The sequence below is a fragment of the Helobdella robusta genome (assembly GCF_000326865.2).
Source record: "Helobdella robusta unplaced genomic scaffold HELROscaffold_29, whole genome shotgun sequence".
NCBI lineage: Eukaryota > Metazoa > Annelida > Clitellata > Rhynchobdellida > Glossiphoniidae > Helobdella > Helobdella robusta.
This window is the reverse complement of record NW_008704475.1, coordinates 443,930-467,762: the sequence shown is the minus strand read 5'-3', so window position 1 is coordinate 467,762 and position 23,833 is coordinate 443,930. Positions and strand designations below refer to the sequence as shown.

General features: G+C 33.0%; 2 protein-coding genes across 2 annotated transcripts in view; both read right to left on the bottom strand.

Annotated features, from left to right (window-relative positions):
- Nucleotides 1–203: 203 nt before the first annotated feature.
- On the bottom strand, nucleotides 204–20,432 carry HELRODRAFT_192150 (hypothetical protein; the record flags this gene model as incomplete). Its single annotated transcript, XM_009020745.1, has 30 exons — nucleotides 204–573; nucleotides 595–1,046; nucleotides 1,945–2,037; nucleotides 2,970–3,089; nucleotides 3,974–4,075; nucleotides 4,354–4,464; nucleotides 6,773–6,877; nucleotides 7,328–7,496; nucleotides 7,821–7,948; nucleotides 8,399–8,521; nucleotides 8,707–8,833; nucleotides 8,965–9,121; nucleotides 9,362–9,444; nucleotides 9,957–10,079; nucleotides 10,269–10,367; nucleotides 10,506–10,687; nucleotides 10,989–11,125; nucleotides 12,246–12,311; nucleotides 12,462–12,533; nucleotides 13,004–13,145; nucleotides 13,731–13,908; nucleotides 14,431–14,630; nucleotides 16,199–16,255; nucleotides 17,096–17,185; nucleotides 17,759–17,989; nucleotides 18,516–18,593; nucleotides 18,824–19,000; nucleotides 19,545–19,645; nucleotides 19,740–19,875; nucleotides 20,361–20,432. The coding sequence occupies 29 exons, from the start codon at nucleotides 20,430–20,432 to the stop codon at nucleotides 843–845; spliced, it is 3,663 nt and encodes a 1,220-aa protein (XP_009018993.1). The 3' UTR covers nucleotides 204–573; nucleotides 595–842.
- A 401-nt stretch (nucleotides 20,433–20,833) lies between these two features.
- HELRODRAFT_174195 (hypothetical protein) overlaps nucleotides 20,834–23,833 on the bottom strand; it is a gene marked incomplete at both ends in the record, with an annotated part of 5,385 nt that continues 2,385 nt past the window's right edge. The window contains one exon of the mRNA XM_009020744.1: nucleotides 20,834–20,947. Within this exon, the coding sequence (XP_009018992.1) occupies nucleotides 20,834–20,947 (114 nt within the window). The remainder of the gene's footprint in view (nucleotides 20,948–23,833) is intronic.

Sequence of the window (23,833 nt, the reverse complement as noted above, 5' to 3'; positions counted from 1 at the left end):
CATCCAATTCCTAAAATTTACAAAGAAACAATTGCTTTGAGCAATTATATTTTTGTTATACATTTACAATTTTTTAGTAATCCTCTCAACACAGTCTCAATAATTTAAATGGCGCAAATAAGATTTATATCTCACAAAACAAGCAAAATTCATTTATCAGTAAAGCTTCCACATTTACTAAAGAAAACAACTTCACTAAAGAATAATGGTGCGCGGACTAAAATATTGTTGCAACCGCTGGAATGATCAAATTGCGCTATATTATTTGTTAACGTAATTATTGGTGTTTTGCTATATTTGTAATCGTTGGAGAGAGGATAGCATAAAAAAGATATTTATAACCTTTTGATCATAAAAATCAGCCTATATTATAGGCCCCGCGTAGATGCAGAAAGCAATCAGTTTTCAATCAGAGAAGGCAAGGTCGAAATGCGATTTATTTAGTTACTTGGATTAGTTTAGAGTGTCTATTACTGTGTAGTTAAATAAACGTTCAATAAAGTTTGCGTTTGAAGCAGTTGTGTTCATCTATCGTAAATCGTGAACCTACGGAATAACGAACACTTGACGATCATTGGAAGCTACAACACTGGTGTTGGAAATATAGAGGTTATTGAAGTTATAAGATTGGTGTTGTTAGTTACGAGAGTCAAGTGTTACAATAATATAAAAGAATCTCTTTGCCACTAACAATAATGCCGTGCTTGACCGATCTTACCTCATTTGAAGCGTCTCTATATTTTCCTAAATGCTTGCAACACAATAAATTAAAAAACATATATGTAAACATTTAATTTAATCACTACATTACAAAATTTTACAACATAAAATGAATTTATAATTCAAATCTTTTTTGCTTTTAATCTTTTTTTTAAAGCGCTTTCTCCGAACAAACAGGTTTCACTGATACCTAAGCTTTCCAACAGCTGTTGTTGTTGTTGCTGCTGCTGCTGTGTTGCAGGCGATGTTTTGTTTGAGGACTTCTTCACAAATGATTTTCCACTGTCCACAAGTCCAGATAAAAAGTGTGTGAATACAGGGAACATCTAAACAAAATAAAAATTTGTTTGCACTTACTTTGAAAAGCACCTGAATTTCAAATAAACTAGTAAGCTAGAACTTGGTACTGATGATGCTTAAAACGGCTTTTAAAATAAGTAAAAAAACATTTACATTGAAAGCATTTTAATAATTATTCTTAGAGGCAGGAACAAACGGCATTTTCAAACGTCCTACCTCGGGAAACCGGGTCTCTGGACGCAAAACGAAGATTGATTGATTGATTGAAACGCCAAAAAGCACATCAGATTGATAGAATGAAAAGAAATTTATAGTCACTAGAAAGGACAGCACATTAAATTTCGATATTTTATGCAGGCAAGCATCTAATTATAACAAGCTTTTAAACCAAAATTAATTTGAAGAAACTTTGCATTTATTGCATTCATTCTAAACAAAATTTCTAAAGATATAACTATGCCTATTACGTAACGTTACAGACGTTAACAACAACACACGTAGACGACATTTTCCCCGAGATCGGGGGTTGCCGTTTGGCTACCTATGATGAAACCGAAATACCCCTCGACGCCATTCCATCATAAGTAATTTATTTGGCTAATTTTTACGCAGGACGCCCTTCCTTACGCAACCACAGTTATAAGCGGTGGGCCTGGCCTTTGATGATCCAACATCACTCACAAGGCAGTGAGGGTCAGTTTAATGTCATAACCAGGACACTAACGTTACAGATACGATGTGTAAAATTTTTTAAAAAGAAAAAAGGAAGGATTATGCAGCTAGTTAGTTTTTAATGGAGAATGACGTCAACTTCTAAACAACAAGCTACCACTCTGGTTCATTTCTATAACAAACAGACACCACTAAAAAAACAACTCTAATAATCAAATGCAACAAAAACTTCAACACAATAAAATATCAAACTTGTTTATAGTTGAAACAAAGGTAGAGCAAGATGAGCACAACTGGCAAGACAAGGAGGGAACTATGCTTCAGTTCTTGTTCTGTCTGCTTCGGCTGGTTAATACGTGATGTCACTATTTATTTACTTAAATATTAGTAAATAATTATCATTATTTATTAACTTATATATTAGTAAATTATTATTTAATAACAATGGAAACATTACATTGTAGTTACAGATATTTCTATAAAAATAGAGTATTGTATTTTAAAATATAAAATAGAGTATTGTTTAATAACAGTAGAAACATTACATTGTAGTTACAGATATTTCTATAAAAATAGAGTATTGTATTTTAAAATATAAAATAGAGTATTGTTTAATAACAGTGGAAACATTACATTGTAGTTACAGATATTTCTATAAAAATAGAGTATTGTATTTTAAAATATAAAATAGAGTATTGTTTAATAACAGTGGAAACATTACATTGTAGTTACAGATATTTCTATAAAAATAGAGTATTGTATTTTAAAATATAAAATAGAAAGCACTGATGATTCATTCGGAATTGAAATATGACCTTATATTTGCAGCATTTATTCGGAAAATAAGTCTATTTTGAATTTTAATAAACTAAACGTTCACCAAAGAACTTTAGTGAGCACAAATTGAAAAAACGATCTACACACATATTTTCGCCACACATTCGGGTAGAATTTATAGAATATTGTATATATATATATATATATATATATATATATATATATATATATATATATATATATAAAGTATAAATTCTACGGAATTGTTGGCATTAATGTATTAATTTGATTGAATTCATACAATATTATATAAAATATGGTAAATGCCAACAACTCGGTAGAATTCATACAATAGTGTATAAAATATGGTCTCCTTCCAATACACACACACACACACACACACACACACACACACACACACACACACACACACACACACACACACACACACACATATATATATATATATATATATTTATTTTAAAAATATATTTATTTACCTGTACATGAAAATGAATGACAAAATGTTTGTATGATTGATTGGTCTTGAAATGGACTTCTGGCAACGCGTAAGTGTACATGCTTCTTGACAAGCCACTGCTCAGTTTTATTGTGTAGTCCTTAACAAAAAGTATTTATAATATTAAAGATAGATAATCGTCAAATTATGAATAAAGTAAGTGACACGATCATAATACAGCGGAAGCCGGTTTATTGGACATCGGAGTTTGGCCAGTGGTCCAATAAAACGGCTGATCCCATAAACCGACTTGGCTGTTTTAAGCCAAACGAATAATGCAATAACATCTATTGGGAAAAAATTACATTAGGAAAAAATTAAGTCAAACATAAAAATCAAAAATTGCTCCATTACATCATTTTATTCATTAATAAAATTGTCATAAAGAAAATAACAAGAAATCATTGGAACGCGTCGTTTATCTTTATAAGAATGTGCGTTGCACATGCATTGTACATTGAATGAACGTTTAAAAACGTTTCCACCTTAATGCGCTCAACAGCTCACTGACAGGGTGAGATATTCTCGTCGGAATTTTTAGAGACTAGTGGGGAAGCCCGATATTTTTTATCTGACTCCGGCTGACTCTTGACTCATACTAAAAATAATATCAATCAATCAATCAATCTTCGTTTTACGTCCAGAGACCCGGTTTCCCGAGGTAGGACGTTACTGAAAACAATAGATGCTGCCAAACGCGTTCTTTAACCATTTTCATTTTCTAAAGGTGTGTCTTTTACTATACGCAATGTAATATTAACCGATCTAGTTTGTAACTGTTGGTTTCAGTACTTGATTAATTAATGCAGGGAATTCATTTGTAGAGCACGCAGCTTAATATAATTCGTATATACTCCAATTCATTAAATGTTTTCAGTAATTAAATTGTAGGTGTAGGCTCTTGAATGTCAAAAGAGACTTGACAAAAAGTCAAACAATTAATTGATTTGTTGTATAAAGATTAAAATAAAATCCATAGCATACCTTATTGTCCAGCGGAATGGATGAAAATGTGAAAAAAGGTGAAACGTCAAGAGAAGTTGAGTGGATGTGGTTGTCAGGATTGGAGTTTTCAAAGAGGTGCACCTGGTACAGGTGTTGTAATAATCATACGTTATGAAAAACCGACGTTATGACGAACCGACGTTATGATGAACAGATGATGAACAGACGTTATGATGAACAGATGCTATGACGAACAGAAATATTTAATGTAACGAATGAACTTTTTCAAAATAAATTGTGAACTGGCAAATGGCATGGGTGCTATACATTATTTCATTAACAATTTTAAAACATTCAAGATATGGAACGACTTGATGAAGTCATCAATTAACAATTATAATGCAGTAATAGAGACGAACTTTAATGGATGAAATATACTCTTGATTAGTTACGATCCTGCCACTAAGGTCCATGGTGTTAACCTTCCTGAAGGCAATAAATCTGAGATTGTGCAAGTCTTCTTTGTCCACCTAATCAACAAATTTCACCGTTTCTAAATCAATACCTTAACAGCCATGATATAAACAATCTTGCCGTGAAAATTTTGAAAATTGCGTTTTATATTGTTTAATGTTAATAAATTTATTTTATTCGTTTTCTGTTTTACATAATTTATATAAATTATTAATTAAAAATATTAATTATTTGTTCTTTCTTATCTTATCAAATATGTTACATACATTATATATAATGCACTGAAGATGAGTTATCTATAACTCGAAATAGCTATCTGCAAATTTATTTAATAAAATTTTTAAAACAATAAAATGTCTAATTTTTCTGACATTAATAAATTAAAAAGAAATATAAAAAAGTTGAACAATGTTGAAAGTAGTGTTAAATTTTTGAAATCCCTATATATATATATATATATATATATATATATATATATATATATATATATATATGTTGGTAATAGACTACAATTTTTACAATATTCTATAAATTCTACCGAATGTTTGGCGTTAATATGTTTGTAGTTCGTTTTTTCGATTTTTCTCACTAAAGTTTTTTGGTGAACGTTTAGTTTATTAAAATTCAAAATAAACTTATTTTTAGAATTCATGCTGCAAATAAGGCCATATTTCGATTCCGAATGAATCATCGTCAGTGCTCCTTTTTGTAAATATAGAGAAATATTGACTTTGTCAAGATTAACTTTGACGTTGTAAAAATTAACTTTGGTGTTGTAAAATTGAACTTTGATGCGAATTAGGTGTCAGGTTTCTTAATTGGCTGGTCATCTTCTTTGGTCTCCTTTTCTTCATCGATAGCATCATATTCTTCTTTGTCACTATTTACGATGCTAGTTTTTTATTACTTCTTTGTTTTCGTTGTTGGTTAAGCGCCGGGTTGGAAGTGAGGTTGTCATTTTTTGTTGTATACTTATTTTTGGTTTATTGATGTCGATTAGGACTGCTTCTGCAATTTTAAGATGCGTGTAGTTGCTGTTCTGGTATATTACTTTGGTGTGGCTGTTGAGGATTTCACGGCTAATTGTGATTGAGTGTGTTGAATCCAAATGAGATTTGATGTGCTATCACTCTGTTTATGCATCGTAAGCCTTTTAGTCAGTGAGGTAGTAGTAATCCCGATATATGAGTCATGTTGACGTGCACAGCCGTCAAAGGGGCAATTAAATTCATATATTACGTGATTACGCTTTAACTCAGAGTTATCTCTAGGACTGCAGTTGTTTTTCAGTATTAGGTGAGACGTCTTTTTATTGTTGTAATAAATTCGGAGTTTAACTTTAATATTTGGGTTGGTTGGTGTGACATTTTTATTGATGATATGCTTAAGAATAGCTTCATTTACCTTGTATGCTGTTGACATGTGATTTCTGTAATACAAGATGTCGTTATCTTGATTGTTGGTACTAGGAAGGTTATTGCTGTGTAGTAATTTGTTTTTAGCAATCTTTTCAATAGAGTAAGTCTTATATCCATTGTTTACAAGCAGGTTAGTGACTCTCTTTAATTCAGCGTCGCGATTTTCAATATCGGAAGAGTGTGTGAATGCTCGGTTCACAAATGATTTTATTGTGCTGTCTTTAAATTGTTCAGTGCATTCACTTTGTCCATTCAAACAAATTCCTGTATTTGTTTCTTTGACATAGACCGCGGTTTTGAATCGTTCTTCGCCACGGGTGACCAACACATCGAGGAAAGGTAAACGCTGTTCCTTTTCACTTTCAATGGTAAATCTATGTTTTGATTTGTTTAAGGTACCAAGAACAAATCACCCAACTTCTTGGTACCTTAAACAAATCAAAACTTCAAGAACAAATCACCCAACTTCTTGGTACCTTAAACAAATCAAAACTTAGATTTTTATAAAAATTGTATTTATGATAACCTAAACCCAATATATATATATATATATATATATATATATATATATATATATATACCCAATACAAATAATTAATATAAACACATTTACAATTGGGGTCAATGTGTGAATAGCGTTAAAGTAATTAAGTTGTAAATAAGATGGATTAACATTTTATCTTATCAAGAAATTTTGATAAGTGTACAACTAAAATTTCATTAATTACAAATTTTCATAATCAGATCGCACAACTCACGCCATCAAATAAACAGTTTATAACAGTTAATAATTGCGGAAAATACTACAATCGACTTTGTTCATTTTTTCATTAGAACGAACTCATTCAAAATTTGTAGACTACGAAAGTGCATATTGAATGCTGATAATAACCGACAAGTTTGAAACCATAAAAATAAGGATTGCTAAAGAGCGAAAAACACATACTTGCAAAGTAATGTGTCTAGGAGATATCCTTTCGTAAATGTAGTTGGGATCGTCCACGTCATCCATTCCATGGCTCCTTAGTCTTAACGCGTAAGTACATCCCGGCTGGATTGTGTTTTAAAATAAGTCATCACCATGCATTCTAGTTTAGAGGCTAAATATTCAAAATAAATTTTTTTCAACATACGTAGTTCGCCTTAAAATAGCATTAATTGTAAAACAAAAGCAAGTGCAAAAATGTACGAAACAAGAAAAAGCTTACTCATAAATTATTAAAATTTAAAAAGACTTTGTTCGGCTACCTGTCACATAAAATATTATTTGCATTATTTTAATTGAAGCAAATGAAATTGAAAAACATTTTTTGTGTACAACGTTATGAACCAGCTTGAGTTTTAAAAATGTCTTTCTTCTGTTCCCCAATATAAAATAAGTTGATTTATCAAAAAAGTGTAGCTTTAAAAAATGTAAATTCGTAAAATTGTAATATTATATTTAAAAATTGTGTGGCTATCGTATAAGAAGGCAAGATAATGAGACCTTTAGATGACCAACCTTCAATCCTCTAATCCTGACAGATCCATCAGATCCAGTCCTCCCTTCTTCCTGGTGACCTTGACATTGACTTCCAACATCTTCACTCTTACTAGCGGCCTCACTGACGGCTTCTAGGAACACACCCACTTCCGGTTCGCCATTCAATGACGTTACATGGACAAAACAACTGACCAATGATTTTTCATTTGCTAACTAAATTTTTATGATTACTTGAACATTATTTACCGACAGAAAAAACAGCCAGAGTACCAACCAACGTAACAGCGATTAATAATAATTGTAAACATAACATAATATAACTAATAATAATTAAAATATAAACATAATTATTAATCATCTATGTTTTAAATAGGATTGACCTTTAACAATACTGGGAAAATTATAAAAAAAGCTTTCGCAAATAAAATAAAACTTTACATAAACTATAAATAAAAATAAGAATTGGCAGTGAAATTTAAGAAGAGAAAAACAAGTTTGAAGATAAGCAAACCTGTAAGCAACTCTGCGAGCTGTGATCTGAATGTTGACAGTTGCACCTTCTTTGACCCTGACTGAGTACGACGATGGTTCAAACTCATACTCCTTCATCATTGGCTTCAAGAAATAATCACCTGGTCCCTGGTTTCATCATTTGATTTTGACGTTAATTAAAAGAACAACATGATAGCATAAGAAGAGTGACGATGAATTATTAGTTGGGAAACATTCTAAACAGTTTTCAGTTAAAGAGCAATTAATAAACTATTATTTAAATAGCATTCATGAAAAATCAGAAATTTTAAAAATTTGTGTTAAAGATAACTGCCCAAAAATTATAAAAAGCAAATCAAGTTTTGATATAAATGGTAAATAGAAAACCGAAAAAAAAAACTAAAAACATCTGTCAATCAAGAGAAATAAACAAAAAAATGGCATCCAGTGCAAAGGTTGGTCAAAGTAGGAAGAACTGAAATATAAACTCAAAAGTTGGTCTGCTTTATTGAAGTTTGAAAATGCAAATCTAATAAACCTAAAACAAAGATTGGAAAAATAGAATGAAAATGCTGACAACCATGTGAAAAAACTAACAAGATTTGAGAAGGCCAGCTCGTCTTCGCCGATGCTGGTAACGTTATTCCTTCTGAACGATTCACTACCACTTAGTGACAACAAAACTCCAGGCAGATGTTCTCCTGTTGTCGCGTCATGCACCTGAAATTATGTTGTTCAACGATGACTTATCTTACGTAGCATTGTTGCTCTCAATTATATGCCGCAAGCTATTCAGCTATTCGGAAACATCCCAAGGAAAATAAAACATTAATAATTAATTAAAGAGAATTAGTTGAGAAGATGATAAAGAATGAAAAACAAAATTGAAGCCGCGCTTAACAAACCTTCACGACGACTTCAGCCAACTTGTATGCATGGAAGACACCAGGTGTCACGGAGGAATCACTAAACGTGTAGCCATTCTTGGAGACGGCTGTTGTGTACGTCAGGTCAGCATCCACTGGACCAATCCTGTGTACACAGATCATTATGATAATCATTCAGCAAATGATTTGATGATTGCACAATAAATGCATTTCTAAGAATAAACAAAAAACCATCCAAAGCACAAACAATTTCAACAAAATGTATAAAGTAAAAACCTATATTTTCCTTGTGCATCAGTCATTGCAACGAGCTCCCTTCCATCTTGTATAAACTTGACGAGAACATTGACAGCGGGTATGGGAGGCACTACGAAGCCCTCAACAAATGCTCCCATCCTGCCAGCAAACTCTGCTCTACCAGATGGACAGTGATCTGAGTAGATGATTGGGTCAGTTGGTTTGATGGTTAAGTTGTTAATATTAAGGTGATTGTTGTTGTTGTTTAATCGTCATTGTTGTTGCTGCTATTTTGTTATTATTACATATTAATCATTATAAATATTATTATTATTATTATTATTATTATTATTATTATTATTATTATTATTATTATTGTTGTTGTTGTTAATAAGTTCCTAAATAAAAAAAAACACATCAGTTAGCAACAAGCAACCTGAAGCTACATTGAGCTGAACAACCTGAGGATCAAACAGCAGAACTTCAGACTGAAGTGATATAGAAAGCCTCTCTTCTGATCTGTTATATGGTTAAGTTTGCACGGTAATGTTAGTATACTAAATGTTAGTATAATATTAAGAAAAAGCCTTAAAGACAACATAGAACGAAAGATATTATTCGACACATTTCAAGCGGCCATATTACCAAGTTGTCAAGTTCAATATAGACACTGTCGCTTTAAATAAAACCAGAACCGGGCATATGGAATTTTATGCTCAAAAGTTATGTAAGAGTTGCTAAAATGAACTATTCGTAAAATGAGTTCAAGACATCCATCCACACAGCCCTCAGCAAAAAAGGCGTTTTACAATTAGATCTTAGGTGACAAACATGAAACACATACACGCACGCACACACGTACACACACTTCAAACTCTCACACACTCACTCACATATATTAGGGCCGCAGAAAGATAAAAGTTAATCGGGTATACCTCAGAAACAAAAACAATCTAAATGATTACAGTTTTTCAACATTCACCCAATCACCATCAATCCAACCAGCAAGAAATTTCTAAAAGCCACAAAACCTGGCCCAGTAAGTCAGCTGGTATTCAAATGTAGTTAGTTTGGCATCTGAGCTGCTGAGAAGCAGTGGACCAACCTGGAGTACCTCACCAATAACTTCATCGTTCTTGTTGCTTCCCATTTTTCTGAATTATGGATTAACAGAAAAAAAATAAGTCCAACTATATTATCCATACACATTATTCAATATTCTACATGAAAAATACTGTTTCCACGTTCACGACCACCAACAAAACTGGCAATGTGGAAAATGATTTCAACTTATTCAAATCATTATTGAAATAATCTGAGAAAAACTTGATGAAAAAACGAACTTGATACTGGCATATATTTGATCAGCTTTTTGTTTGGTTGTTAAGGATATTTCAATAGGGTGCCTTGTCGCAGTCAACAACAACACACCTCCAACCGATCTGTGTGTATGTAAACACACAAACATACAAAATCCATTATATCACCATGACATACAAAAATACAACATTCATCATATTACCATGAGACTCAAACGAGTTGCAAAAAAATTCTTCAAACCCGACAGCAACTAAACTAACGTGTCAAATCGATAGACATCTGGTTCAAACTGATGACAGGATTCCACGTTCACTTCGTATTCCCCTGCTTCCTTCAGACAAAATTTATTCAAACCAGGACTTACTTCAAATGAAAGTGGTGCCGATGCATGAGATGACGAGGTGGGTAGAGGGTTTTCTGACCTTGAACTTTTCCTGAAAATCTATTTTTAATATACTAATTTTAATTTCAATAAAGGTGTAACTATTTGATCAAATTCGAACACAGAAATGTTATTATTAAAAATATGCCAATAAGACACTAATTAATTGTAAACTAAAAATTTATTTAAAAAACTACGCAATGACGAAAAGATGATGCATGCACATACCCACACACACTCACACATTCATTGACAAACATCACACACACACACTTACACGCACAACCATGAAAACCATTTGTGAATACGCGCAATACAACCTTAAAATCAACAGAACCCATGAAGATAAATGGAAACTGACCACTTTAGCCTGATGGGAGAGACTGGTGACGACCAAGTATCCAGAATGAACCACCTTCAAATCGCTCACGTTCTTATCAATGATGTTCACTTTCAGTGCCTTCTGCAGCCAGCACCACTTTTCATTCTGAATCGTCACTAATGTTTGGTGCAGCAAGTTAGATACATAAAAAAGGTTGTAAAAAACGATTTTATGTAAGAGTACATATTAAAGTTTAAAATCTTTTGGGATTTTTTTTTCAAAATTACTGTTTTGAACAAATCAGTCAGTCTCTCAAATTTCCAATCACTTGTTGTCTTCAACATTTTTGCTACCACTTTAGCTGTTACCTGCAGCCTTACCATATATGTCATGCCCATGATTACAGAAAAAGGTTAGGCTAATTATATAATTACAACGAAAGGAAATGAATGAACATCAAATAAAAACAAATTCGAAATAGCACTGTTTTTGAATCCATTAAGGTAGAGAAAGTCACATCGTTTCAATATCTAGGGGATATTCTAGATTGTACTGGAACAGCTGAAGCTGCCGTTCGAGCATGCATACGTGCAGCCTGGAATAAATGGCATCTCCTTGCTTCTATATTGATGCGGCCTGACTACCACTACAATCAAGACTTTATAAATCTGTGATAAGTCCGGTCTTGTTCTATGATGCAGAAACATGGCCAATGACAGCCAAACTGGAACAACAACTTCAACGAACCGACATGAAAATGCTCTGATGGATGCAACGAATTAGTCTGAAGGACCACATCAAATCTACCGAACTCCTGCGTCGTGCTGGTTTAGATGATATAAAGAATGAATGCCGGCAACACCGTCTGCGGTGGTTTGGTCATGTCAAACGAAGTGGAAACAGTGCCATAACTTCTCTTGCAGATGTTGAAGTACCTGGCACACGTCCCAAAGTCCCTTCAAAGAAGTCCTGGTCGCAAACAATCGAGCAAGGCATGAAAGCTCTAAATTTAAATGAAATGGATACAACTGATCGTCTAATCTGGCGCAAAAAGTTGATGGCAAAGAAAACAACGTCCTACCTCGGGAAACCGGGTCTCTGGACGCTAAACGAAGATTGATTGATATATATATATACATATATATATATATATACACATATATATATATACAGTGTATATTATACACACACACACACACACACACACACACACATATATATATATATATATATATATATATATATATATATATATATATATATGTATGTATGGATGACTGAGACTATGAGACTAACGTTCATATGTTCCAGCCATGACCCCTTCAAACGTGAATGCAACCTCTCTCTGACCATCATCACCAGTTACCTTTTATATTTAGAAATATCATTCTGAAATTTGCATTTAAATGAAAAACTTTCAAGTAGCAATCGGTTTATTTAAAAAAAGCTAGTGAATAGAAGAGATTTATGAATTGAATGTCAGAAAAAAATAATTGAACGAAGATATATATCTCACATCAATCTGCTTATAGTCATCAGACTTCACGGCACTTGCTAACGTTAAGAACAGCGTTCCACATGGTTCTAACAAAATATTGCATAAAAAGTTGAATTAATAAAAAGAGAATAAATAAATTTTTAATGAAATAGCGAAAGCGTTCACAAATTGTTATAAATAACAAGCAATGTTAATATAATACAGTACAAACAAGTGAGGTTCCTTCTGCACATTTACTTGCCTCATTTATTGTAAATGTAAATATTCAAAATTTATTTGCCAGAGCATTTATAAACAATTTAATTCATTAATTAAATTATTAATAAAATTAAGTTTATTAATTCATTCATTCATTGTCATTAAAAAATGCCCAAGTACACCAAATTTCATTCCACTTGATGGGACTGATGTGAGAAGTTATCAGAAATCGATTTAAAATTCACAAATAAAGTAATAAGAAAGGAAAATAAAAAACAACGTTTGTGGTTAATATAAGCATAGTAAATATGCTAACATTGTTTATAAATGCATTCAACAGTATATCAAATTAACTCACCCAAACACTGAACAATTCCAGATACTTTTGCATAGAACTGAGAGAAAGTCACTCCGTCAACAACTTCACTTGTTACTGTTACTACATGCTGCAAGGGCATCAACCTGAATCCTTCATATCTCTCATCATCATTTATTCGAACCTGAAGTTGAACATCAATCATTTCAAAAACGGTTCATCTTAAATATGCATGATTAAATTTCAATATTTTAATCATGCAGAGAATATTTCTGAAAATAAGCAGGGCATCTACAATTTCATATTATCTTATTTGTTTTTTCCATTTTGGCAGAACAAACAAACAAACAAGCAAGCAAATAAACAAACAAAGAGAGTCATGAAGCACAAAAAACGTCACACTATCCAATCTGGCACCCCTTTGAACTAAATACAAGTTGAAACTTTTTCTGTAGAATACTGACCATTTAAAATATTAAAAAATATTCTGACTGAATATCTCTATATAAAACTAACCCTAACCTTTTTCATAAATAGTATACTATTGCACTAATTAATTATTACTTATAAAAAGGTTATAATTATAATAACTCGTGTAAATTATAATAATTTATTTAATATTCTTCATTTTATTTTAACTTGCCTTAGTTTTATTTATAGTATATTTCCTAATTTAATTTAAATTTCTACTCTCATAATATAGGTTGCAGAAATTTAAGGCTCTGAAGATGGCACCCACATATTTACACTTAAGCCAACCATGACATACAGAGATCTTATATGAGCCAGGTTGAACATATCCGCAGAAAAGACCATCATTGGTTGATGACTGGGTGGTAAGATAGATGGATGTATCCATCCTTCTGTACTCAACCATGCGAGATTTCTTGTGAACGGCAGATGAACCATGAGTTTCATCCAACAATATCTTGCCACATAACTGAAACCTGTGTGTGTGTGTGTGTGTGTGTGTGTGTGTGTACTGTGTATGCATATAAAATACATGTAAAATACAAGAAAATAATTAATACAATAATAAATAACATACATATTGATAAATAGAATAAATTTATTAAGTTTAATAGGAGCAAAGTTAAACTGATGTAGGAAGAAAATGTTACTAATGTGCTGATGTGTAGTTAAGATGTGCATGAAATTGAAATATTTTTCTATTATTTTCTGAAAAATCAACTGTGTTGTATGCAGTCTGTTACAACATATAAGTAATTGCAGCGTTATGGGAAAATATCGCTTAAATGATAAACGATATCTTGGTACAAAAACACTTTGCTGAATAAAATAGTAGAGAATGAAAACCAGAGTCATTCCCAACCATTTTTATTTAATTTGTACGAAATCATCAAGTTCATGTTCATTCGTGTTCGTTCATTCATGTTCACTAGCGTTTGTGCCACAGTCACATATCACACAACTCAATTCAGTAAAAAAAACCACAAGAGAGCACAAACTTGGAAACAATGAAGTCAGGTAAGAAGGGTGAACTTGGTGTAACCTTGACCTTAACAACATCGAATTCTAATCGATCTTTCAAAACTTTCATCTCATAGGTTCCTGTCTTCATTGAGCCCAGATGAAAGAAGCCGTCCTCTCTTGTTGTTGCTTTCTGCACATTGTTCACAAATACAAGAGCGCCAGATACACCTGAACCCTGAAAATATTTTATGTAAATTAATATTATAAAAATCATAATAAAAATAAATAAGTTATCTATAATGCACTTCGTACAGTTGCTAGCGTTATTATTATTATTAACAAAATTAAAAACTAATTTACACAAAAAATTATACATGAGAACTGCCAGTTGAACAAAATAGGCAAAATATACATATACAAAAACATCCGTTTAAAAGTAAAAATTTCATCCTATATTTACAATTTGAATTCAGCTGATAATTAATTACTCAAATGATATCAATAATAATTTTGTAAAAGATGAAATTGAAGAAATGCTTAATTAGCATCATCGAAGCACATGCAACTGGATCGGTGCACATAACGCTCCAAATAACTGAAAACTCAACAAATGAAGTCGAGGATGCAGCTTCAACACCAATATCAGTCGACCAACAAACTTCCTTATTGAGCCACCAGACATTGTCGCCTTCACTTCCGATGTCACAAACTTAGCAAACAATAGAACCAACTTTTCTGAACTTCGCCCAAAACATTAAAACAGTGAGTAGAGGTCATTGTCTATTTTTAAGTGCAACACTAATCCCTACCTGGTTGCAATGATATAGATGATTTCACAATCACATATCATAGAACGATTTACAAATGTTTTGCTCCCAAACCTCAAATGAACCAAAGGCCTAAAAAATCATGAAACAACTTACTCATTCAATTCCAATCAAGCCTGAAGTGTTGCAAGGTCAATCTAATGCTCCTCAACCTACGTTTCAACTCCCTAATGAAAGTAATAGGAAATTTTGAAAACCAACAAGGTGATTAAATATGGAGACCACAGCAATTTAAATTAAGAGCATGGTTACAACTCGCAGATGATGCTGCTATAATTGTCAACAACACTTGGTTTAATGCAACCGGAAAAAGTTTACGGACAGACAAATGTCCAACATTCAGTAGGAGAAAAAGAAAATTTTTACAATAGGACCTATGAACAACTTCTAACGAATAATCTCATTCATCATGTCGGTAGCAGCCACTTTGAATGTCTCGGTGAAATTTATGACTCAGAAGACAACAATACAAAAGTCAAAATCAACCGCTCAATAAACTCAAAAGCGTACTATCAGTTATTAGTGATAGAGACAGGACAGCTCAATGAAGATTACAAATCCTAAGATGTATCATTCCAGTTGGCTTTTGACCTCGCAATCCTGAAACAGTAAGAACACGGCCTCTACAACCAATTGGCAGTCGTTACCACTCCCTTACAAACTAGGTCAAGTATTATAATAATGATAAACATTATTATTAATGTTAATAATATTATTATGAAAACATTGCATCAAGCCATTTGATGTTTTATAAAATATTTAAATATTATACAATTGAAAAATATTATTTAACAAATAAAAAAGTATTTGAAAAAATCATAAAAACAGTAAATAAATAAATAAACCAATAAACAACGCATAGATGAATGAATGAATGAATAAATAATAATGAATGAATGAAAGGATGAATGAATGAATGAATGAAAGGAACGAGCAAACGAGCGAACAAAACAAACAAACAAATAACAAATGTTACTTCAGCAGTTGTCCTAACATATCCTGTCACTTCAAATCCTGCCACATGGAATGGTTCCTGCATTGATTAGTGCATACCAGCATTAACAACAAAGCAGCGACAATAGCAACATGCTGATAGCCTCACATGAACAACATGTTCATAACATTAAAACATTAACAAAATGCTGATAACATTGCATCAACAACACACCAACATCACACCAGCAATAATGGCAACATGTTGGCAACATTTCAGCAACAGCGTTAAAAACATGGCCAATTTATAAGATTGACGCAGATAAACACCAATATTGTGAAACCTAATCACGAAACTGAAGAAAAAATTGTGGTTAATTCTAAAAAAGACACAGTCAGGCCAAAAATATTATTGTTGAAAATTTGAATAGGTTAGCCAATTTAATTGATGATCTTAAAATTGCAATGTAGAGTTCGTTTTTGGTTTTGAATAAATACCAAAAGAGGAAAGAAAAAAGTTAGCGGCGGAGGCTAAGAAATTGCAGTTGGAGGAAGAGGCGTGTGTCGTTCAGGTAAGGGAGCTCTAGAAAGCACAAACACAAAAACTGTAAGATTGAAAAAGAAATGTATTAGTATAAAAATTCCTATCCTTGTTCCAGCGTTATATTCCAGTGTAGACCTCATCAGAAGTTAAATAAAAGAAACGAGTCTCTGGTCTTCCTAACAATGAGCTTTGCTTTTTACAGAAACCAATATCAAAAATATTATTTGTTATTTTGAGAGAATATTTCAAATTTCTGGTTTTAAACTGAACACCAAAAATGTTTTGTAATGGATCAGTGTTAATGCTTTGGCTTTATTTGAGTCTTTAAAACTTTCTCTTTGTGTTATGATGCATCACAGATGAGCAAAAACACTTTACAGAATAAAAATAACAGACCTTCAGGATGAGTGAATCCTGTTTGACAACAATGTTCAGCCTGTTCGGAGAGACATCGTAGGATATCTGGTCGTTCTTGTACATGGGAACCTGGTTTCATTTCATTTAATTTTCTTTCAGCAGCCATTTAAAAGAAAAAATAAACATTGCACAACTACTGACAACTAAATATTTAAAAAACCAGAAATTTAGAACATCTGTCAAATGTGCAAATAAAGACAATTCATGAAAGTTTTAGAAACATGTTTGAATTTTATTCGTTGTAGCTGTAGAATAAAATCTTAAAAAAAACAACTCGATTAAAGTGTACTAAAAATTTCATTTAAAAGATATTCAACAAAAAACTAACATAAATTATTTGCTCCAAAATAATTCATCACTAACGTTGAAAAAAATTTCTTTATTTCAGAGAATAATATTTTGCATGCAAATTTGTATGCAGCAGAACATAAGTTACTTAACTACTGCCTGAACCAGTAATCAGGAAAACGAGTAACATTGACACAAACATCAATGTCCATGCTATTTTTAAATAACATCAATGTCCATGTTCTTAACTCTAGTACCCTCAAGGAATTATTAAAATTAAAAGTATCTATAACGATATTACATTATAACAATTTGGTAGAGTGGGAGAGCAGGAGCAATCAAATGGGTACTAACAAGCACATATCTTCCACTGACGACAGATGAGAACTCAAACAACCCCTTGCTATCCGACGTGACGTAGCACAAGTACAGATATCCATCTAAGTTCGGTACACCATGAGGTAAGCTGCCGGTGGAGCAGCCATCCATCTTATCTGCATCAGTTGGACGGTTTTTGTCATTGCTGGTCTTGTATAGTAGGAAGTTCACACCAGAGACTGGCTCGCCATCACTTATGAGTGAGCCCTGATGGCATTTTATATAACATGATTTTGATTATGTAATAACAATTTTATTTATTCATTTTCTCAAATAATTGTTTAATATTCCATGCTTATTATGCTTAAACATTTTTACTATTTAAACATTCTTCCCCCTTATCGATGACTTAAATTACTTACTAGCCACATAATTAATTATTTTATTTATTTCTTTTTAAATCATTATTTCATTTTCCATGCTTCTCATGCTTAATCATTCTTACTCCGTTATTTAGTTTTCAATATCAATCTATACTAATGCCTTGCATGTTGCAACAGTTTCTGCATCTGTCAGATTCTGGTTTTCTAAAGAATAATTAAAAAAACGTAACTTATGGGAATCAATAAAAAAATTGTCATCTGAATTTATATCTAATATATACAAGAAATATAAATATAATCGTTATGTAGTATATTGAAGGAAATGAAGAATCAATAATCGATAACCAATAAAATAACTCCCAAAAATTGACAAGAACCCAGACAAATATTTTTAAAGTGAAAGTTCCAACCTGAACATCAAACCCAGCAACAACGATTGGCTCAGTGAGGACTCCTGTTTCTTTCTGCACTGTTACTGAAGATTCTTTCTAAATGTAATAATCAATTACAATTAATTTAACTTAACTTTCGAACTGCTGACTCCAATCCAGTCAATTGACAAGCCCAAATCATCACCAAAAAAATTATTTAACATTCAAGCTTAGCAATCTTATTTTAGTTTCCAACAATCATTAATGAAATTAACCCAAGAATAAAATACAAGAATAAAAAAAAGAGAAATAAATGAAATGATAAGAATACGAAAAGTTAGCGTTACATTGTCAAATTTCCATTTGTGATGAAAAGCTTCGACGAGATAGCTGCCAGGAAGAACGTTCTTGAATGTATACTCCCCGCCATCAGAACTCACTGTTTCACTGACCACCTTGCCACTCTCAGACTTCAAAACCAATCTAACATCTTTGGGTCCAATATCTTGACCCTTACTGATAACCTTAAAAATAAATATATAAATTATAAGGGACTGAATTAAAAAATAACTTAGTACCTTCTAATTCATTATTGCGGTAAACAAAAATCTTGCAATAATGTTAAGTATGTACTACATTCAATTAAATAAACATTCTTTTAACTTTTCAATAAAATTATAATTATTTCTGAATTGAATTAAAAAAATTAAATTGATAGTTTAGATAATTATTTAATAATACAAAATAATTTTATCGTGAAAAGCAAGAGTTATTCATATCCTAATAAGACAACTATTAATACAATAGATAATAATTATTTGCTTAATAATAGAATTATTAATTTTTCTTGAAGTTGTTCAAATGTAATAAAAATAATTAATTAGTTACAATCCAATCAATCCTTTCGAATTAACAAATAAGAATGAATCAATCGAAGATACTGAGTAGGACTGCCTTATATGGTGAGGAAAAAATTATCTTATGTCCTATATAAATAATATATTTGGTTTGAAAGTATTTTATAAAAATACACAAGATATTCAAAGAAAAATTCAATAATAATCTTACTTTTCCAGACACACCAAAACCAATGAATTGAAAATTGATATTTTGAGAGAGTGAACATCTATCTGTTACACCATCAATGGAAAGATCTATGCTGCTTGGTTCTGTGCATGCAAACAGATGAAAAAATTAGAGGCGTTTTCCTGGTAGCAACACAATCAAATTTAGAACAAACAAATCAAAAAGAAGCCGACCAACCGAACGTCCAGCCCCGAGGTCCTTCCACCTTCAGCACAAACTCCCCCTTGCTGTAGACGGGTATCATGTAGTAGCCGTTGTTAGCAGAGCATTCTGTCGTGTCTTTTAATGCTCCTTGCTTCGTGTAAACTCTGACCTAACAAGTTTTCAGTCAGTGCACATTACATTCAAACAAAATATACTTGAATCAAAATCATCTAACTGCATGCAGTTTTATGTTTATATAGTTTATATATATATATATAAATTTATTTATATTTATTTATTTTTATTCTTTATTAAGTAGCTCTGAAAAAAATTCCTAACAAAAAGCAGACAAAAAAACAAATTGTTCAGGCTGACGTAACTGCTGATAGAACTTCTGTCCCAACAAATAAAGAAGGGTATGACACAACAAACAAAAAACTTAATTATATGATAAATCCACAACTATAAGAAATGGGAATGTCCGTTATTCAAGCCTTGTGAGATCATGATGCAATGTGATGGCAGTGCAGCAAGCATTGAATTTAAGCTCAAATTATCTCAACTTCAGACTTCAAACACCAAAATTTCAATTTTACCAATTTACCATGCACACAAATTATAAATATTTTTATGCACACACACCCAACAACAGACTTCCTCTAATAAAAACTGCAAAAATGTTTTGGATGAAGAAATGTGCTGGAACTCGCCATCTGCACATTGCATATCATGCGTGCAATGACACAGCATCTGTTTTGTTTGCATTAGCTAAGATTAAAGTTTTTAAAAGTTTTTAAACAACTCATGCTATTACAACAACTAAAAGAAATCTTAGTTTTTAGAAACACTGAACTCACAAAATAAGTTTGCAGAAGAAAAGTTCATTAAATTTCTTTATACAGATTTAACAATTAACTTGATTAATTTTTAGTGCCATTTTTCTCATTTTTATTATTTGTGGTGTCATTTTGGCGGAACAAAAGTAAGTGTGGATGAGTTAAGATATCATAACAGCATTTTATCTTGATACACTTTAACAGAAAAGATGCTAGCAGCAAACAAGGCAGTGTATTTTCATGACCAGCTTATGTGTCCACCATTAATGTGCTAAATGGCAACATCTGGAATCAGTCCTTTTTCCAGAAAATTATGGTTTCAAGCTGGTGAACAATTTCTTGCAAACCAAACATTATAAATACAACTGCAGCTCCAACTGGATTCTTGCAGAAATTAAAATGTTCCTGCAAAATGAATAAAGTTCATTGTGCCTCATGTTTATGTCCTAAAATTGATATTCCATGGTATTTGTGGTGAATGTGAAGTGATGTGGATGTTAATAGTAATAAACTATTCCTCCAAACAAAAGCTATAAGATTTTACATAAATTTCTTTTTAAACTTTCTTATTATTTATAAAAATTATCTCAATTTGTTGCTACAATTTTGAAATAATATGCTAGTCAATAGTGGAAACAGTTAGTGAAACAAATAATATAATAGTTAAGAAAGTTGAAAGCTGCCCTTCTTCGACATCATTGTTACTACTGATCAGCAGTAACCTTCATTTGCCTTTTTTTTTCAAGACCATTTTATAATCAAACCACATTTTGGTAAAAATCTGTTCATTGTGATGATGTTAGTATACTTCCTTCCGAACAACATGTAACAACTAAATACATATATATAAATATATATATATATTTATATATATTTATATGAACTACAAACATATTAACGCCAAACATTCGGTAGAATTTATAGAATATTGTAAAAATTAAGGTCTACTACCAACATATATATATATATATATATATATATATATATATATATATATATATACATATATACATTGGTTGGTAATCTCCTAATTAATAATGGATACAAACTATCACAAATAAAGAAAATAATTAACCACAAAGAACAACTTATCAATGAAAATACAAACGACAATACAACAACAACAACAACACACGTTTAGACGACATTTTCCCCAAGATCGGGAGTTGCCGTTTGGCTACCTATGATGAAACCGAAATACCCCTCGACGCCATCCACATCTGTCACTCGCCTCAGTATCACGCAACCCCGCTTTCACCCTGTCCTTCTCCACCTGCTCTCTCCATCCCAATCGCGGACGACCCCTTCCTACCACTCCTTCAACCTCGAACTCCAACGCTCGCCTAATCCCGACCCTTTCATCCCTTCTCAACACATGTCCAGACCACCGCAATCTCGATCTCCTTATCAATGTCACAATGTCCTCATTCAGTCCCATCATTGACATCAGCTCTGTACTACTCCTCCTATCCTTCACTTTAACCCCACACATCATTCTCACCATAGCTCTTTCAGCCCTCTGCAGTACACTTTCCTCCTCTCTCCTCAACACCCAAGTTTCACCACCATATACCATCGCTGCTCTCACACATGCTTTATATACCCTCCCTTTCATCTTCACTGACCATTTCTTTCCACACAATACCCCACCCAGTTCCCTAAATTTCATCCATCCTACACGAACTCTAGCCGTAACTGCGCTCAAACATCCTCCATCCGCGTTCAGCTTATCCCCTAAGTAAACAAAGCTTTCCACTCTTTCAATACCACCACTCAACCCCGTCCTTGCGTCCGTCCTATTAATCACACCATGAACACATTTCTTACATTTGAACGTGCCTTCCACCTTTTTCAGTGCCCCCCTCACACCACTACATCTCTTATGCACCCATTTCTGACATCCTATACACAATACCGAGTTAGCCTTCACTCTCCTGTCACATACCCCACAGGGGTCTATTTTACTTATCACTCGCTCCCCACCTTCCCCACTCACCATTACCTTCGTCTTACCAATATTAATTTTTAACCCTTTCTTTTCAATAACACTTTTCCATCTGTCAAATTTTAACTGCAATTCTTCCATGCTATCGGCCATCAAGACTAAATCATCTGCATACAAAATCTCAAATAACAACCCCTCCATTATGTTTCCACACACAACATCCATCACAATTGCAAACAGAAACGGTGATAACACTGATCCTTGATGCACTCCTACCTTAACACTAAAAGCGTCCGACATCCCCCTTCCAACTCTCACCTTTGTCTTTGCCCCTTCATACAGCTGCATCACAGCTTTAACAAGTCTCTCATTCACTCCTTTCTTCCCCAACGCCCATTCAATGACCTTCCTCGGTACTCGATCAAAAGCCTTTTCTAGATCCACAAAACACATGTACAATCTTCGTTTCTTCTTTCTATAATTCTCCTGCAACATTCTCACCATGAACAACGCATCCACCGTTCCCCTACCAGGCATAAACCCACACTGCATTTCATTAACTGTCACCATATTTCTCAACCTCCTCTCAAGCACCCTCTCCACTACCTTCATTCCGTGCTCTAGCAATTTCACACTCCTATATGACCCACAATCTCTCACATCTCCTTTGCCCTTATACAACGGCACCAACACACTGTGTCGCCAATCCTCAGGTATACCTTCATCATCAAACATACTGTTAGCGATTCTCATCATAACTTCAATTCCTATCACCCCACTCGCTTTTATATGTTTTGCCGCCACTTCCGAAACCCCTGTCGCCTTACCTAGTTTCATTTCTCTAACCGCTTTCTCTACTTCCTCCATCGTCACCTTCTCTATAGGTCCGTGTGTGACCGCGGATTCCACATCTCCATCCTACTCATTCTCTTCATTCATCAACCTTTCCATATGAGCTTTCCACACCTGAGCTTTTTCCTCCTCATCTATGCACAACTTGCCAGATCCATCCCAAACACATCCATTCCCTATAACATCTTTCTTATCCCTCATTGACTGCTTTGCTACTTTGAACATTTTCCTCGAACTCACATAAAATTCCATTTCCCTCATTAACCTATCTGATGCTTTCGTCATTGCAGTTGCCACTGCCTGTTTTGCAACCTTCTTAGTCTTCCTATATTCAAACTCCGCTTCCTCCGTCATGTCCCTTCTCCATACCCTAAACCTCTCCTTCTTGACCTCCAAAACCCTTCTTATATCTTCATCCCACCACCATGCCTACACTTTCCTTTCGTCCATCCACATACTTTATCTGCCGTAGCCAACACACAGTCCCTGTATCC